Source organism: Peromyscus maniculatus, chromosome 19, assembly GCF_049852395.1.
Source record: "Peromyscus maniculatus bairdii isolate BWxNUB_F1_BW_parent chromosome 19, HU_Pman_BW_mat_3.1, whole genome shotgun sequence".
Taxonomy (NCBI): domain Eukaryota; kingdom Metazoa; phylum Chordata; class Mammalia; order Rodentia; family Cricetidae; genus Peromyscus; species Peromyscus maniculatus.
In genome coordinates this window covers 12,699,755-12,719,802 of record NC_134870.1, presented here as the reverse complement: position 1 = coordinate 12,719,802, position 20,048 = coordinate 12,699,755, and the positions used below count along the sequence as shown (strand labels likewise).

Sequence of the window (20,048 nt, the reverse complement as noted above, 5' to 3'; positions counted from 1 at the left end):
TAATAAGAAACCCAGGGTCTATTTCTTCATCCCCATGCTTTTCTTCACAAGGGGGGAATTAATGAGTTTTATTCTAAGGATTCTTTCTGGTTGGCCTTATAATAGCTCTAAGTTGTTCTTGCTAGTTCAGATCAGCTGTAAGTGAGAAAAGTGGCTAGTTCTTGGCTTTTGCCTCACTCGGTCCACAGTCTGCCTATGAATGAGGGCAGGCCCCTTGAAGACACATCACTTCTCTTGGCTTTTTCCTCTCCATCACTGAACTGGCTGCTGCTGTTTGTTCTTCTCTGAAGAGCCATTTACCTTTATGCAGTCATTAAGATGCATAAGGCTCAAACCTCAGTTATCTCATTGTCTTTCTTCACAACCCATGTTATTTATATCCAAATGTTTATATTTAGTTCTGGGGACTGAACTCAAAGTCCAACACAGGCGAGGCAGATGTTCTACCACTGGATTACAACCTCAGGCTTGATCCATGGTTTTAATTAACATACATATATAAGTGGTACCAATTATTTTAAATTCTACCTAGAACTGTAGTTCAACATCCAAACCACTATAGCTAATGTGTTGTTTGCAAATTCTACATAGACTTCTCAAATGTAACTCAGATCTGTGTTCAAATTTGAAAACCTTCTGTCTTCATCCATTTGTGTTCCTGCAACAAACTCCAGTAGACTAGCTAATAGATAAAGAACATAAATGTATTTGCAGTTATGGAATCTAGAAGTGGAGCCCTAGGCACCAGCAAAAAAGTGTCTAATGAAAGCTGATCTCTGCTCCCAGGGTGATACTTTGGTGCTCTGTCCTTACTTGGTAAGGTAGGTGCAAGGGTGGAAAAGCCCTGTGAAACTTACGTTACAAGGACACTAATCCCTGACAATGGCAGGATCCTCAGGATTTAATCACTTCCTCAAAAGCTTTTGCTCTTAATACTGTCATCATGGGGGTCGAGTTTAAATGTGTGGATTTGGATGGACACACACTCCAAATACAGCACACTTCTCCCAGGTTTACCTATCTCAGAAAGTATGAGCATGAAGGTGGGTGTCAGATAACTAAAATTCACAGAAAGAGGAGATAGCACTGGATGCAAAATTCATGAGTTCTTCAGCTGAATGCTAAAGGCATTACCTTCTTGCAATATATTGGCTGTCTTTTACGGATGAGAAAGCTAGTGTTCTTAGATTCGAAATAATCTTTCATTGCTCTTTACTGTATGTTCTTGAGCTTTCCAGATAAAGTGATATGTAAAATTACCAGAGAAAGGCTGGGTAAGAATCACCTGAAATGAATGGAGTTAGCAGTGCCCTTTGCTCATACAGGGTCCTAAATGATGTCTGTTCCCACCAGTCAGACTGGAAAGCATGTGTCTCTGTAGTAAAGAATAATTTACTGTGAACTAAGTGCTGGTACGTTTGCATCTGCCTAGGATCTTAAGCTTCCAAAATATCAAGCTGCTTCCAGATAAATATATCACTCTCACTTCTGTTCTCTTTCAATCTCTCTTAATCTTCCCCTTCTTACTCTAATTTATATTCCCAGGGAGCTCAGTGCACCTCTACTAATCCTACAGTCTGCTAGACTGTGAAGTCATGACCAGCTCATGAAACAGAATATCCCCATGTCTAGCACACTGCTCAGCCCACTGTGGTAAAAATGATTTGTAAAATAAATGAATTCTCTTGATGACATCAAGTTTGTTAATAGGTATGACTGAGAACATTTTCAGTAGATTTTGGGTTAGACATAGATATGGATGTGACTTTTGTCAGGAAATCTGTTGGACCTCGCAAGAGTCATTCTGGTCATCTCAGGAAAAAGTACATGTTTACCAAGTTCATGCTTGACCAAATAGGAGCCCAGCACTTGTGAAGAATGGAGACTGTTTCTTTAACAAGAGGCATCTTAACCATATACTTAGTGATATAGACCTATAGCCTCTATAGACCACAAGGCAACCCCAGAACAAACACATCTCAGGAATATTTTCTGCAGTTGGCTTCTATTGTAGATACTACATCCCCAGGAACATTCCAGAAAGCAGAAGCTGTATTTAGGTGTTTAATGCTGGTCCCCATCACTAAGAGCTAGTTTTATGAGCAGGGCAAATCAACAGTCCACTGACAGTTTACCTCCTGAGACACCACCCTTCATTAGAGCAAACTACCTCATGTTACTCCCATAACTGCTTTCAGATATTAGAAATACGAAAAGAATTAAATATGCACACTGATGCGGAGATCCAAACACCACTCCTCAGGACTCCTTGCTTATGTCTGAGTGTTTATTCCTTCATGTCTTCTTTGATGTATTTTATAAGTGGAGTTAGGGAATTTTTTCAGACTTGTTTTTAAGTAGGACCAAATAACCACTAGGGACTGAAAGGTGATCCTAGGAGTTTAATTGATATTTTTTCTTCTGTCGACCTTTAGGAGTTTCTACATAACATCTGTTCATCATAGTCCATGCTTGCCTTGATATGAAAATGTTCCTTACCATTAAAACAAGAGGTGCCCTGCCATCTAAATTAAATCTCACCATCTATGTGCTGTTCCTTTCCACATCTGTAGCAAAGCTAGTGTAAGTCTGTTACTTATACAAGACTCTCATTTTCCCTGCCTGAATAAAGCTGAAAGTTAAGTCATAAATATTTTATTAAATGAATTAGACAGCAAAGGGTAACTATACAAATATCACTTGGCAACATAACGTGTCAGTAATAAAATATGGTAGTGGTAGTGGATTAGGCACAGTCGAGAATACTCTTCCATGCTGGGCAGTTACCACATAACATCCGTATGTAGGGTGCAGAACATGTTTTATCATAAGGAATGATGTTTTCTAGGCTGAATGTGTTGTGTTCCCCTGTTAACCACACTGAGCATGGGAATAAAAGAAGTTCCATTTGCTGAATTGTCCATTATTGGCAACTCAGTCTAATGTATACATTATCTGACATAAGGTGAAGCTAGACACTGGTTAATAAAATTGGATGTTAACCACAAGTGAGCTAAGAAGTGAATAATGTAGATAAAAATCAGTTGTTTCCATAAGTCATTTCCATATTATTAAATAAGCTATGTATACTTCCATGCTTCCCTTACAGTCTGAATGGCAAGAATGGGAATAGCAAGCCTCGGATTGCAAGGATATCATTGGCTATGTATGATTTAGTATCACCAGTAAGTGACTTAGGCAAGACGGAATAATGGATTTCCTAAGTACCTTAAGATATGCTTTCAGAAGCAGGGGAAAAGCCAATGTGTCCATTCCATTAAAATAATTACATTTCAAGTACACGCTTACTTCTACCTAAAGGCTTAAGATACTAGTACTTTTCATATCTTTAATACATTTGAATTTTATAATCTTTTAGGTAAATTGACATTTCATTATATATGCTATTTGTAGAATAAAATAACAGTATAATTTTTAAATCAATATATACAGTATGTGGAACGATCTCTAAGAGGAGCTTGGCTTATTGAAAATGTATGAGCTATTTCCATGGAGGAAAAAGAACCAAAAGCCCTTTCCCATTTGCATTTATAAAGGCTTCTTTAAATATATACACTGATGCCAACATAGCCATCAGAAATCAATAAATCACATTCCCGGCTGCAGTAAATGCTTGACACACACATTCATTTTCCTGGTCCAAAATTCTCTGTAAAAGGACTGTGTAAATGTTCCATTTTAGTTTAATGACATTCTCCACGGTTAAAATTATGTGCATTACTGCCAGTGAGTGCAGATAGGATTTTAAAGTGCCTCTACTGTATATATCCTTCAGAAGCTAACCATTTAGCAGACCATAGACACTCAGATACAGACACAGAACGACAAGAACAACAACTTCAAAGAGTCAGAGAGGACTGAAACACTGCAATTACCACTGAGTCAAAAAAAAAAGGTATCATTTATTGGGATGCTCTTGGGGGATGGTCTGATAAAAATTTGCAGACAGCCCTGCTTGTCCTGATGCCACCAAATGGAGGTGGTGAAGATCATCACTTAAAAATGACTCAGGTGACAGACCCGACAACAACCTATTCATCAGAAAGCTTCAATTTGAAAGTGTAATAAAAGCCTAAATATGACTCCACTTTAGGTGACATTTATTCCACCAGCTGCCATATATTTTTAAAAGGTCACAAAATTGTTCTATGTAGACACATTGATAAAGTGCAAATTCTTAAAGGAAGATTTGCCATGCATCATCAGGGAGGCTCTAAAAATTCTCCCACACATCTGGAGAGAGAGAGAGAGAGAGAGAGAGAGAGAGAGAGAGAGAGAGAGAGAGAGAGAGAGAGAGAGAGAGAGAGAGAGAGATGCACAGCTGGCCAAAGAGCCAAGCATTGAGGTTTTGGAGGCATTCTTTTTTTTTTTTTTTTTTTTTTTTCACATGGGGCCTGGATGAAGGGTGGGTGACTTCTACGCCTTCGTTTCGTTTGCTCTGGCCAATACAATTCTGACCCTCTGGTGTTTTCTCCCTTGAGGTCAGAATCAATGTTCTGTGACTGAAGAGAAGAATTTTGATTTGTGTTTAATTGATCATATTCAAACTGGCTGTTCTCTATTTCAATACTTCACAGTTAATATGCTTTTCTTCCTTGAAACCTACAATTTCTCTTTCCCACATTTCCAGTTGGTACAGCTCCACCCCAATCTTACTAGACTGAGCCCCACTGCCAGCCAATGAGCACCTCCCAAACTACCCCTCTCTTTCTGCAAAGCCATCATTTTGAGATTTAGGAAACTATCTCCCTCTTGAAAAACCCATATTTCAGAACATCTGTTACCAAGGTAACTGCACAAAAAATTACTTGGCATTGTTGGGGTGAAAACAGGTAAGGAGAACAGTTTGTCAACCACCACTTAACCTCATCATCAACATTACTCAGCTGTCAGTTCCCTTGGTATATTGAATCTTCATGCTGGTCCATCGTGCTGTCTCCCAACATATCTTCATTCTCTGAGCAGACAGAATCACTCTGCACTGCACTTTCACACTTAATTATGTCCTCACTCTTTTCCTGCTCCCAATGATTTCAGGAATCAACCAACACATGTGTGCATGTACTATGTACACACACACACACACACACACACACACACACACACACACACACACACAACCTTTCCTTAACAGCCTTCTTTTTAACTGCTCTTGGGTTGCAAGCTATAATCTCAGTTACTAGGAGGCTGAAGCAGAAGGATCACAAAATCAAAGCCAGCCTGAACTATACAAGCCAGACTGTCTAAAAATAAATAAATAAAGGAAGCCTGGAGATATCACATGTGGAATGATGGAACATGGCTTCCCTAACACCTGTTGGGGCCTACGTTTAATACACACACACATACACACAAAAATATCCATAAAAATTTAATTTTCCTTGCTATTATAATCCAGCCTCTTTGAATTCTGAAATTTTAGTCAATAAATAGAAACATCTCTTCTATTTTAAACTCATCAGTAACCTCACTATTTAGGTCAAAAGATGTTGAAATATACTTTCCCAAATGTACAAGAAGTCACATCTGATAGTCTTAAAATCTTCTTCTCCAAATCCAATTATTAAATGTTCATAATTTTATTTCTAAAAATGCTGAGGATGTAATCCCAATGTGACTATTTTTTAACTCAAGATTTTGATTTTTATCTATGCATATGTGCATCTGTGCCTGTCATGTGTATGCAGTTGACTGCACTGTATCCCCTGGAACTGGAAGTGCTACCCAGCATGAGGGTTGGAATCTGAACTTAAGTCCTCCAGTGGAGCAGTAAGCACTCACAACCACGGCGTCATCTTTACAGCCCCACAATGTGACTATTATTTGGGACAGATCTCTCAGTGTTAATGAGGTCACCAAGGAGATTTTCTATCTAGTATCACTGTACCTACAATAAGCAAAAGGAATACTGTAGTGCATCCTCAACTTGGTGGTGATCTGTGCACCAAGGACAGTAAGAGGCATTTAGAGAATCATCTATACCAGCTCCTCTAGCCTCTAGAACCATGAGAAAAGATTTTTTTAAATCCTTTGAGCCTGTTGGTCTGTTGTATTGTGTTACAGCAGATTAACTAGCTTAATTCAACACCTCATGAATCCAGCCTTTTTTATCCTGTAATGTTTCAGTCAGAGTTGTTCATTTCATCCCTTCATATATTTATTCATTAATCCACTCATTCATACATCTTCTTATTCCTACATTAATTCATCCACTTCATTCATTTATTAATTTATCACTCATTCATTCACCCATTCTTCCTTTTGTTCATTTACCATTCATCCACCTGTTCATCCACCCATCCATCCATTCACTCATCCATCCATCCATCCATCCATCCACCCATCCATCCATCCATCCATCCATCCATCCATCCATCCATCCATCCATCCATCCATCCTTATTTACTGACCCTTCTCTTATGTGCCACACACATTGAACAGAATAAAGCTACTATCTTGGAACCTTTATGTAAATGAAGTCATACAATGCACACGTGGGAGAAAATAAACAGAAACATATATGACAGAGAATAACTAAAGAGGGTACCTAAAAAGGCAGATGAATCAAGAAAGGCATGTAGTTGCAAAACGCTATCTTCTAGGCATAACACAACCATTTCAATCATGACTTCACAGAGGCTGTGGTTGCCTATATCAGGTCTGCTCAAGGTAAACCTGTTAACAGGTAGTCCTGGGTGAAGGGAGAGCTTATAGGGCTAAACCTCTACCTGCTAAATTCTTGGCTGCTGATGGATTCCTGGGAAGGGGAGTCATAATCTCTAGATGTGCACCTACTGAGGACAGCTCCATGTGCACGGTCACTCAAATGGCCCTAGTAAAACTTAGTGGGTTGGTTCACAAAACAAGACAAAAAATCATGGACATGAGGAAGGAACCTGTAGGGAAGACAGGGGTAACAAATATGAAAGATAAGAAAATGTGGGTTGATGAGAGTGACCAGATTGTGTTATATCCATGTGTGAAATTGTCAGAGAACAAATTTAGTTAAAAAGAAAGGCCTTTGTAAAGCAGTAACTTTGGGTTCTGATGGGTGGAAGTGAACTGATCTGACCAACGGTGACAACACAGGCATGGGAGATTACAGGCTTACTGCCTGAGTAACAAAGGGAAGACTGCATTGATCACCACAGCAAAGGGTGGGGCTCGGTCCCCTTGCTTCCCTTCTCCACCAAAGCTCTTTATAAAAAGTAAACCTATTCATGCCATGCCTCACTAAAAACATCCTGGCCTAATCTAAACCGTTTAGGGATCCTTAGGTCTTTCTGAAGCCATTCTTCCAACTCAACTTCATAGCCTCAGTGTCCTCACCTGATAGCTCCACCTCCCACATACAGCTAGACCCCATTGCCTTCTCTGCTTTGTATTCTGGGGACAAGGAAGATCCTGAGAGGAAAGAGCATGAACTTGGAGTTGTATTATCTGCTCTTCAGATGCTGATTCCCATGACTACTTGGAGGAAGTTAGATTGGTCTGGGTCTTGCCTTTGATCTTGAGTTTCATGTATATAATTGGGGATAAATACTACTGTTTGAAGCTTTATTGTAAGAGTTAATGATTACATTTATGGAAAATTGGGCATTATAAGTGATCAGTACTATTGATGACATATATTTCTGCCTCTACTTAGAACATCATCTATGATTCTTTTCTTGATACATATACATCCCTGATTCTTTCTAGACCCCTCTACTCTATTACCCTGTAATTAGTTCCTTTAGGTCCCCATCACAGGATGCATACAACACCATTGTAGCCTAAGTTCATGATGACAAGCTTTTCCATGTCAGGACAGGATGTCTGACTTTTAAACATTGTATCATTAGTGCTTAGCAGAGCCTCATACATAAATAAATATCAAATTAACATTGGTTGAATAATTATTTGAATTATATATATCCTATTCCTACTGCAAAAACTGGGATTGGCTTATGGCCCAATGAATTCAATTTCACAAAAAAAGCCTTTCAAGAGACTAAAAATACAGCTCAGTAGTAGCATATCTGCCTTACAGGTGCCAGGTCCTGGGCTCAGTAACCTGCAACCCGTATACCTAAGAGTGTGTCAGTCAAGAGTACCAGCAAGCACAGATGGTTCAAGGTTGGAATATTAGAGAAGAGAAGATTGAATTCATGGTTTATAGACTCACAGCCAAGAAGCAGAAAACTCACAGAAGAAGGTACAGTAAGCCAGGACTAATAGCATGAAGTGGTGGTTTGATGTAGGAAGAGGAGATGCTTCAAGAACCCTGCAGAGAGAAGGATCTGTGGGGAGGACCTACCTGTAGCAATGGTCAAAGGATACAGCCTGCACTGGTCACACAGGGAAGGGATGGGGATCAGATTCACTCTTCTTTTTTATTGACTTCACTATTGTGGCCCCCAAACCATCAGAAAGCAGAGGGTCTCCTCTTTTGCCTTCTGAATCTTTCAGGCCTGAAGTTTAGATTGATATAATCCCTCTCCTCTATGTGTCCATATGAATGTGTGTGTGTGTGTGTGTGTGTGTGTGTGTGTGTAGTGAGGTGAGGGGCCAGTGTGGTACAGCACAGAATTACAGGCTAATGCAGTGGGGTAGGGGGTCAGCAAAGGAAGCACTTGGACTAAAGTTTCAAATTTGGGGTTGATTTGGAAATACCTGCATGGAGGAGTGTCTTGATGGACAGCTGGTTAGGACAAGGACGGAGCCTAAATGAGGTGGGTGAGTAGGTGGGCCTTGTCTTCAAGTCATGGCTTGAATGTGATGAGGACTCATCCACACGGGGGAGGTTACCTGGCCTATATGGAACAATGGCTGCCTATATGGGGATGATGTCAAGTATTTAAATATATTAAGTGTAATAGAAGCCAGTTTCTTGCTATCAGAGAAGGGAGACATCCTGAAAGAGTAACACTAGAGTGACCACAAGGTATTAGGTCAGTTTGAATTCATGGTTTACAAGACAGGAAGCTGTATCTGGAGATAGACGTAGATGTGGATTTTGTACTGGTTACACACTAGATTCACAACTCTCTACATGAATGCTCCTTGAAGCCAATACAGAGTTAAAGAGCTGTTCCCATATGTGTGTAGGCACATATATATTTTGTGCCTATATGTATTATCCAAATTAGTCCTAGATCTGGAAGAAGCAATACCCCAACTGTGAAAAGCAACTTGTCATGAAATCTGGATTTCCAGATTCCATCCTGCAGTAAAGGAAATCCTGGTTTCTTGATGACAGGGTTCATCTTGGACTGGTACCAAGAATGTACAAAATGAAATCACACCACCTTGACCTTGATGTGCTTCACAGTAAGGAAGAGCTCAAATAATAACAGGGACACGTCTGTGAGTACAGGAGCCCCCTTTAATGGTCTCCTATTGCCCGGATGTGGGATAATTTCAGCATAATAACCTATTAAAAACAGAAAGCCACGAAGTTGTGCAAATATAAATTAGTAAGTGGGATGTTTGAAGAGCAAGAGGATATTTACATGGCTAAAATTAACTTCTTCAAAATACTACTTGATTTCAAAGAAGGAAGCAGTACGTTTTTTATTAGGGAAACTGGGCAGCAGCATGCAAGAACACATATTGATTTACTGTCCCCTTCCCACGGATTGTAGTACCAGCCCAGATTGGCTTACAGTTTTCAAAGGTGTCACATTTCAGACAGCGGAGAGCAGCATCAACATTTAATACACTTACAGATCTGTACGTGGTCTTTTGTTGATCAAAGAGATCCCACTGGGACTCCTGGCCAAATATGACTGGAGCTCAAATCACAAAGACACCATAACATCTAACCTGCTTACACTCGGTCTATGGGAAGGAAGTCCTCATTTCTGTATTTTTATCATACATACTGTGTGTCTAGCTCCCACTAGCCTTATCATTCATCTTCCTAGCCTCTCACTAGTTATCTTCCTCTGCCCAACAGTCCTCTTTCTGCCTTGCCATCACATATATTCCATCAACTCTAATATCCTAACACACTGGGTAGGAAGAAGAGTAATCCACCAGCCTAGAAACACTCTGAAATGCACCTTCTAAGGGTTTATGGTCATTTTAGAAACTGGATGATGAGGAGCAGAAGGAGAAGGAGGAGAAGGAAGAAAGGAAGGAAGAGAAGGAAGAAAGGAGGAAGACACAGCGGGGTCTAAAGGCGAAGACAGAGAGAAGGTAAGGAGGAGAGGGAGGAAGGGAATGTAACAATCCCTGAAGACTGCAGTGTTCCTTCTATGGTTTAATTATGGAGCAAATCAGACTAAATGGCGGTGGAGGCTTGGATCTAGAGGACAAAGTGAAGATACCCTCCTTACTCCTGAGGTAGAATAGAAAGCCAGGGAAAGTACAGGGGTATGAGAAAGACCAAGGTTGGACTCATTCAGAGTAGTATGGCTGTAAACTGCATATGAAAAGGGACAGGAACCCTCTTAACCGAGAATCCAATAGAAGCCTCTAACCACCTGAAACAAGAACTCTAGCACAATTAAAACCTGTTGCACACAGAGTTAATATTCCCTTCATATATGGATATTATTTTAAAGGGGCAATGACTGAGCCTTAAGTCTTGAGGGTATATGATCTTAGGTGGGACCCCATTCCTCCATAGAGGTGGCCTGGGAATCTCAAATTTAATTTTGTTTACAGTAGAGTTATACTAGCTTCCAGGATCTCTTTTATCTTATCAGTCATTCAGGAATTACCAGTAATAAGACAGTAGTCAAACTCCCGCACAATCCTGTATATGCCTGTGTATGACTAGTAAAAACAATAAGCAGGGAATCTCTTTCAAGTCCTGCTTTGTTCTGAGCACAGCCTTTCCTCCCAAGCCTCCTGCTTAAACCTATATTAAGGTATGCTTAAGACAATTTCCAACTCTTCTTTAAACACTAGCTAGTTCTGAAATCACAAATGTCAATTTGTCCAGAGTCAAAGTCCTTAAAACTCTAGGGGGAGTTCTTCAGGCTACTGGGGATACGAGTGGGGAGCTGTGCCTCCTTTACCTGTACTTCAAAATGCTAACAGTCCCTAGTCTCCACCTCTTATCTGTCTGTCCTCTGCCTAAAAATAATCTCCATATTGAAAAGGTTCTCTGTGCCCCATGCCTTCCCTTAGTCTTTCTTACGTGCATCCTTCAACATGCAGGTTCCCCTGTGGTGACTATGACACCTCCCTATCTCATCAAATTGCAGAGCTGACATAAATAATTCTGTCAACTTAACCTAATTCATCATCTATAGTTGCAAGCTGAAGACAGCACCCCTTTCATACAGAGGAAGTGTCTTAATCCAATGTGTTACAAATGCAAACTCAATCTACTGTCTCTTCTGAGGATATGGCTAGTTACCTGGCAAACATTTATTCATTCCTGCATTGTACTCTCTAACAAAATTTCTTAGAAACACAACTTTAAAGTGTCTCTGACCATAACACAAGTATACAACTTTATGGCAGTAGCAGTGAAAACACTGTTCCAAGGGCAAGACCTCATTGACTCAAGCCTGTCTTTGTCTTCCATTCCATTAGCCTCAGTCATGGTTGGATAAGAGATCAAGTGACCTCAGCAGCAACTGTGAGTGTGAATCTTGGGGCTTTGTTCTAAATACTGGGACAGGGGCTGGAGAGATGGCTCAGAGGTTAAGAGCACTGGCTGGTCTTTCAAAGGTCCTGAGTTCAATTCCCAACAACCACAGGGTGACTGAAAACCATTTGTAATGAGATCCCTCTTTGAGCCTGCAGGGATACATGCAGGCAGAACACTGTATACATAATAAATAAATAAATCTTAAAAAAATACTGGGATAGATGCATTTTTCCCATGAAGGTGTGACAAGAGGTAAACACATATTTTAAAAATTCAGATAGTGATTCTGTCAAAAAGGGACTTATATTTAAAACATCAACTTTCTTACAAAATTCACTTAGTTAAATAATGCAATGGTTCCTTTACAATAACTGAATCCCAAGATAAACAACCAAAACTATGCCCTAATACATGAAGCCCTATTATCTTACATACCTGAACCAATAAATCCCCTTAAGGCTTAAGTCAGTTTAGATGGATTTTCTGTTACTTGCTATATAATATGTGAAGAGTAAATTCAATGTCAACTGCTGTGGGATAATGCTTTGGTACACTGGTTTAATAAAACGCTGATTGGCCAGTAGCCAGGCAGAATACGCAGACAAGGAGATTTCTGGTAAGAGAAATGCTGAGTCAGGAGATGCCAGCTCTGCCGTCCAGGGAGCAGCACATAATGGCACACAGGTAAAGCCACAGAACACATGGCGACATATAGATTAACAGAAATGGGCTGAATTTAAGTGTTAAGAGCTAATCAGTGATAGGCCTTGAGCTAATGGCTGAGCAGTTTTAATTAATATAAGCCTCTGTGTGTTTACTTGGGTCTGAGAGGCTGTCGACCAGGCGGAGCACAGGAAAACTTTAGCTACAGTCAACTACATGTAACAAAGTAATAAAACAATTAGAAGTAAATAAATTATGATTGGAGACAAACAGTCCTATGAATAGAGTTGGGAAAAGGCAGAAGAGCAGGAGGTTGGAGAGGTTGGCTTCATGGATGCTAACAGTGGCAAGACAAAAGGGGATATATAGCTTCTTATATTTAAGGATGTAATCATGTAATGAACTCCAAGGTTAGGGATCCTACAGGGTTGTTTTAGGCTGGTAAGGAGGCAGAAACTTGGAATATTCAGGAAAGGAAAACATGAGAGTTAGGAATTTCAAACTTTGGATAGGAGTTTTCGCCCAATAAAACTCCCAGGGATTTCATGTAATTATAGACCCTCCCATGGGCTCAAATAAACTGATGCAATCAGATTGCATTCTCCTGCCTTCCTCACTCATTCTAGTCTAGTCTGGTATTTGTAGCAATCTGGAAACTTTTAAGCTAAGCTCAGGGATCAGTACCATAGGCAGCTTGTATCAAGTCAGCCACACATTATTCTTCCAGGCGACAATATCAAGCCCACTTTGTTCAGAGGAAACAGGAACTACTTTTTGTAGTGTAATAGAGGGAGAAATGGGGAATGAGAGGAGAAGGGAGAAAGAGGAAGAGAGAAGGGGAGAGAAGAGAAAATATGGCCCAAATTTCTTTTTTCCAAATGCTGACAAGGCCAATAGTGGGTTATGTCCTTCCAAAATCCCAAAGACAAAATCTTAGTAGTTTTCTGCTCCTTCAAGAACCCCACACCACAGACAATCTGCTATTTGGACCTACTGTGGTGAAAATAAGTATAGAATTCTGTGTTTTCTTTATATTTCCAAGGCTAATTCCCAAGGTCAGACCACCATTTCTTATCTAAACAACTATACTTTCTGCAACCCAGTCCCCCTTTGTCTCACCTGTCCTATCCATCACTCACAGGGCTACTGGCTCCTGAGAGAAAATAAGCATTGCATGTTTATTAACCCTCTCATCCTCCTCTATGTCTAGGCACTAATCATATGTGTGCATCACTTCTCACTTGAAAAAATATCTTTGATTGGTTTCTACTGGTTTCACACAAAGTTCCAAGAATCTAGTTAGCCTGAAACCAGGTCTTAAAGTTTGTGGGGCAAGGTGCCTTTCTTCACAGTATTCTAGAATTCCTCCCAATGTCAGTCATACAGAGGACTGAATCTACCGGAAAGTCATGTGGGCAGTTTGCGAAGGCCAAGCTCTCCTTCTGGAAGATGCTCTTTATGGTAAAAGCACTTTTCAGTGCTTCCAGGCTCCACTGCACCCTTCTTCCCCACTACAGTTTTCTCTAATACTGCATTTGGGTTGACTGCTTTCATCTTCAATGACTGTAGAGGACTTTATGCTTCTGTTTTGACACTTACGCGCTCCAGTCGTCTTGCTAAGTTTGGTGTAGACCTACACATGCATTAATCTTACTCCTTAATTACAAAGAAAGGGCACTGCATTGCAATGTGAGGGTTTCTGCTCCCTTATGCCTACCCACACAGCTAGCTCACACACTCCCTGCATTCATCAAGTAGACAACACTCAATGCATGCTCTGTAAATATTTCTTGAATAAATAATCTCCCAAAGGGACAAATGTTATTCACGAGTGGGTATTGTGCCAAATTCATTTATATTTCTTTCTTACAGTAGCTAGGAAATAAATGGAGTAATATAAACTGCTGCAGCTTGAATAAAATATCAGGCTCACACCATGGTCTCTTGGGTTAGTGAATCTTTGGCTAAATCTAGGACAATTTGTTATTTCTTCATTTCACTAGTACTTACTGAGTATGTGGTATATGCTACACCTTAGTGTAAACAATATAAATCACATACATGTCAAAGTGGAGAAAACAACTGTGTATGCTAATAAATGAATCTCCAAAGGTTTTTCTTGACTCCTGAATTCCATTTTCAATCAAACAAACAAATAAAATGACTATCTGTGGCTCATCCCTATAAGTTCTTTCAAAGGTTGTGAATCAAAACTGAAATCATATATTTTTGAGGGGGAAGAAAAGGTAGAGAAAAAAAAGCCAGAAAGAAGAGTAGGGTGAGGAGGAGGAAAAGCAGGAGAGATAGTGAAAGAACAAGGATAATGATGACTATATTTTCTTCATTTTTTATTTCATTGCCAATCCCCCTCAAGCCTTTCTTTCTTCCTCTTTGGGAACTTAAATAGTATACTGATTATTCCTGCTTTCATGTTTCCGATGTTTGGCATTCCTTTCCAGTATTGAGAAAGTACTTTCTTAAAAAGCAGTTGGAAGGGAGACTTTTCGGGAAGAGGAAGTTGACCAGCACTAGGTGGGGTCAAGGATCCCACAGATGACAAGGGCATGGATATGATAAATGCTATTATACACATATATAGAAATTTAATAAGGGAAATCATCATTTTGTACAATCACTATACACTAATAATGAGGGGAGAAATGTCACCTAACAAAGACAATTACATGGGAAAGTATTCAAAAGCAATGGTATTATTAGATTATATTCTACTCAAAAGACCTTGGCTTTGACTGCAGGTAGTTGAGGACAAGGCTGTGACTTCAGCTCAATACTAAAGGAATTTTCCAGAGTCTATTTCTAGTGTCTTTATAAAGTTTACAAAGTCTACTGTTCTTCTAATAACAGAGACTCCCACTGGTTAACTCTTGATTTCTTAATTCAAAAACCCATTTTGTTCCAATTCTGTTTATATCTGCAGGTTAAAGAAAGATTCTTACATTTGTCTCTGATACTTCCATTTGCATTTGTGCTTAGAAAGGCACTGTGAGCTTCTATTAGTCTAAGCTTGTCCATTTCTCCTCATGTTTTAGCAATCTGTAAAAAGTACATGCACCCAAGCACAGTGTATTTAATCATTCATGACATGAGCATTGATTAAGTGTTTACTGTCTATTATCTTTAAGCATCTAAAATATACTGGAGACACAATAAAAGATGATGATTTTCTTTTTGTCAACAGTGGCAAACCACCCCCCCCAATGAAATGTATCTGAAGTCAAATTAATCTTTTCAAAAAGATGAATATATTAAAGAGATATGTAGGAATTTTAACAAGCTATTAGTTATCAAAATGAAATTTATATGAAAAGAGGTGGGCAAGTTAGTAGAAAACGAAACCATATAGAAAGCTATCAAAATCATTCAGAAAGGTATAGAAGTATGGAATCAGTGTTGCCTAATTCAGTTCACAGATGGACCTGTCTGTTCAAAATATAAATTCATAAGTATACATACATTAGTTAAATATATGAACTGAAAAATGCAGCATCAGAATTTACTGAAATAAGAATTACAGGACAATGGATATATTATGCCAATAAAAAAGAATCACAGAAAATATGTTTTCAAGATAGAATTTAATAATTTTTGTGACTTTTAACAAAAATTCATGAAGAGTTTTTTCCTTCTCTTCCCTTACAGAACAGTTTAGAAGTTGATTGATGCCTCCTTTTACATGTCTATATTTGTATTTCTTTACTTTAGAAGCTTTCTAAAAATATATTTAGGGCATCTCTAGTTATAGCAAAAAGATTAAAGGTGATTATTTATAGGCACCATATTCTTGATGATGGGCACTCAGAAGGAAAATGCAAACACAAATTTTAAATGCCATTTGGAAAGAGTTAGAATAAAAGCATTAACATAATTTCTCAGAAACCTTGCTTTTTCTTTCTTTTTTTTTATTACCAAATTTCAATATTCCTTCTAGGCAAAGGAGCAGCTACTTCAAAGATTTGTTTGATAGTAGAATGTTTGATTTTTCTCTTTTCCTTTCCCAATGTGGGTAGGCTGAGTTTTCATTCTACTATAGTGTACTGTGATTTGAATTTTGAGTAGGCTCATTACTAAGAATTTTAAAAATAATAGTTCCATTTTGGCAGACTAAAGGGCTAAACCAACAGCAGCAGTAACTGAACAGAATAAATAAATTATATACTACATTTTGTAAAGCTGTCCACTCAGACACCAGTCGCCTTGACAACAGACTGCACTGTATGATGGGGACTGGAATGGAAGGTGCAGAGCTCCACTTACCTGCCTGTCCACTTCTGGGAGCAGAAGTAGGAGATACTGCTGAAAATGCTGTGGGAAGGAAGCAAAGGTGTGCTTGTTTATTAATGCCCTCAGGTTAGTGTTGACGAGAATCGATCCGGGGGTCTCTATGTCAATGTCCTCAGCTTTGGTCCATTTCAAGTGTCCTGTGATGAATAAAGGAAGAGGTGTGAATTTACTAAAGTGAAGAAACACACATGAATACATGTATATATGTAGCCACTGAACAGATCTATCCAACAATAAGTTTATTTCTATTGCTTCTAAAATGATTTCCAGAGAAGAAATAAAGAAAATAAAACCTTTATTATTAAGGTTTATATCTACCTTAGCTATATTTCCATCAATAATTATTTAATTAAATTAGCATCAGGTCCTAATTTTAAAAGCCTTGTAATTATGAATACCTTCCTTTTTCGTTGGTTTTATTTTTCTGAAACAAGGTCTTACAGTGCAATCCGTGCATGCCTGGAGCTCACTGCCAATTCACGCTAGCCTTGAACTTGAGGCTATCATCATACTTAAGGATCCTGAGTATGTGGTACAGGTAATTATAAACTGGAAATTGATCAGAATTTTCGAAACATTTAGCAGCATAAATGAACAAATATTTATGTATGGTCTCTAAAACTCAACTCGAATGATAGCAACACCTCATTAATTTAATTTGTTGATTTTTGCAGTGCTGGGCACTAAACACAGGAGCCTTGACTATGCTCAGCAAATGCTCGCCAGCTGAGCTGCATCCCTGCTCAGTACTCCTCATTTTAATAAGCAGACAACAGCAACAGCAGTTGTGTGCTCCCACCGTGTTTCAAACAGTAAGCACAGATAATCTTACAAATTTTCCTTGAATGGAGTTTTTGAGAATGATAATTTGAGAAGCAAATGCTGATAAAAATTCCAGATGCAAGATCTGAGGGGTAAATATACATTTCCAGACCACTCCACAATTCAAGGCATTCTGGTGTCCTGTGGAATCTGTGTATAGACTCTGTAACTGGAAATCACAACAAATGAAACAACAGTCTATTATAAGGTATTATCAGCTGATATGTACAACAGAAGAAGGAATTGCTGGGTACTTGAGCTACCTGTGATTATAGAGTATGGATTGAATCAGAAGTCAGCACACTATGGTCTCTAAGCTACATCTAGTCCCATGCCCGTTCTGCTGAATAAAGTTTTGCTAAGATACAGCCATTCCTGATAGTTTCTGGAATGCTCTGGTCTACTTTTGCAACATGCTTCACAGTGGAAAAGCTGTAACAGAAATCCAGTACACCATAAAACCTCTATTACTTATTTTCTGGTCCTTTACAGAAAACAAGCAATGTGTTGATCTTTGTTTTAAATGATTAAACAAAAAAGAAAGACTAAAGACAAAAATGCAAGGCGTGTCAGTCAGTTGTGAGCCTCCCTGTTAATCACTACTGCCAAAAGAAGCTTCTCTCAAAAGGGTTGAGAACAGAAATTATTTATGGGTATAAAGACAAGCATTCAGGAGGCAGTAGAAGATTATGTTCATTTATCAGAACAATAGTAGTACATTCTCCCAGCCATGGGGGATTGAACCAAGTTACAATACCAGGTGTGAATTCTGTCTTGTGGAGTGGGCTGAGAAGTTATCAACAATTGATTGCTTTTGAGGAGAGTTTTTTTGTTTTATTTTGTTTTGTTCTGTTTTATTCAATTTAAACCATTGATAGGCTTCCCATGTTCTCATGGATGGCCCTACATCCATGTGAACGTAGGCAATAAAAGAACATATGAATTTGGGATGGAAAAGGGGTGGTGGTGGTATATGGCACAAGTTGGAAGGGGGGATTTGAATGGATTTGATCAAACTATGATACACATATTGAAATTCCCAAACAACAAATTAAAAGCAAAGAACTACAGGGACTGCTACACATGGTCAGAATGCCTATCTACATTGCTTTAGAATGAGAGGCTGAGTACGGCAGAAGTGATGTCTGAAATCTTAGAGGGAAATATTTTTAATATAAGGGCTCTCAGCTAAAGCAGAACACCAAATCTCATGAAAAATATGTACTCGCTCCCATTTCCATCTACGTTGAAACCTGTCCAAACATCAAATTTAAAAATTCTTTGCAGCCATTTTGTACAAGAACTAATCATAAGGAAGAGCGATGAGATGAACAGAGAGTTTCTAATAGATCACAGAGACAGCGTGCTGTCTTCACCGGACCAAGAGAAACAAAAGATCAACTTAGAACATCATTAGTAGCTGTGTTTTTCAAAATGGCAACTTTCGAGAACATTTAAATATCCCAAACAGAAATCCTATTCCTAAGAATATCTTGATGATAGAGCTATTACTGGATGTGATTGACCAATAATTTCTATCAAAGAAGGGAATGCACAACTGTATCAGCAACGGGGAACTAAAAGTCAAATAATCATGAGTGCTTTGATATAAATACTAATTTTAAGTAATATCACTAATGACTAAGAGAAGTTAAAGCAAAGTGGAAATAAGTTATGTATATAGAAATAAGGTGCACTTGAAATGAGAATATGTATAAAACATGGACAATGAAAGTAAGTTTTATTAAAACTCTACAGGTAGCCTCAGAAGAACATAAAAAGAACAAATTTCCAAAACAATAAACAGAAGAAAAACATCAAATGGCAGGCATTGAAGAAGAGGAAAGAAAAACTAAAATTAAGTCCAAGAAAACCACAACAAACATAACCAAAATTTTATATGAGATTTAAAGTGTAAAAAGTCCAGATATCTATTGCTTTTAAGAGATAAAAATTCACCTAGATAAGCTGAAAAAATACTAATAACAGATTGAAAACAACAAAAAGAAACAACACCACATTGACTTAGCCAAGAGAACAAACATAGGAAACATTGCTGAGAATGGAACTGGCCATCCATTGCATGTGTAAGGAATGACCTGAGCCTCCGAATAAACAGGCCAGGTTCAAAACATGCAGCTGAAAGAAGTAGGAAAACAAACTGTCGTTACAATGGCAGGAGAGGTCTCAACAGGCATGGACAAAAACTAGCATATCAAATTAAAAAGTAACTCTAAACACACGGAATGCTTTCATAAATCAACACCTATACTCATGCAATAAACTGAAGACAGTGAACTGCACTAAGCTATCAGAGGCAGGCACTGCACTGTCACTCCAGGAACAGCAGGGAAATCCACCACCACTGACCAGTGAGTCTCCATAAACACTGCAGCACTGACATAAACCCACAGTGCTTTCGCCAGTGGAAAAGGTTTACTTTAAGCTTCATAACACAAGGCCGGCAACCCTTCAAGCCCGCCCTCATCTAGTATATGTTTCTCAGAAGCCGGAGAAACACAATGCCAGCATTTATAAAATGCTGTGCTAATTGATTTTAAAACTAAATTGCCCATTTTAGTGTGGGAGGGGAGAAAGTTTGAACATTCAAGAGTTAAGAGCTCAAATCATGAATTTAATAAAATAAGCA

General features: G+C 38.7%; 1 protein-coding gene across 1 annotated transcript in view; it reads right to left on the bottom strand.

Annotated features, from left to right (window-relative positions):
• Asxl3 (ASXL transcriptional regulator 3) overlaps window positions 1-20,048 on the bottom strand; it is a 109,158-nt gene that overhangs the window by 50,210 nt on the left and 38,900 nt on the right. The window contains exon 6 of the mRNA XM_015987193.3: window positions 16,550-16,713. Within this exon, the coding sequence (XP_015842679.3) occupies window positions 16,550-16,713 (164 nt within the window). The remainder of the gene's footprint in view (window positions 1-16,549; window positions 16,714-20,048) is intronic.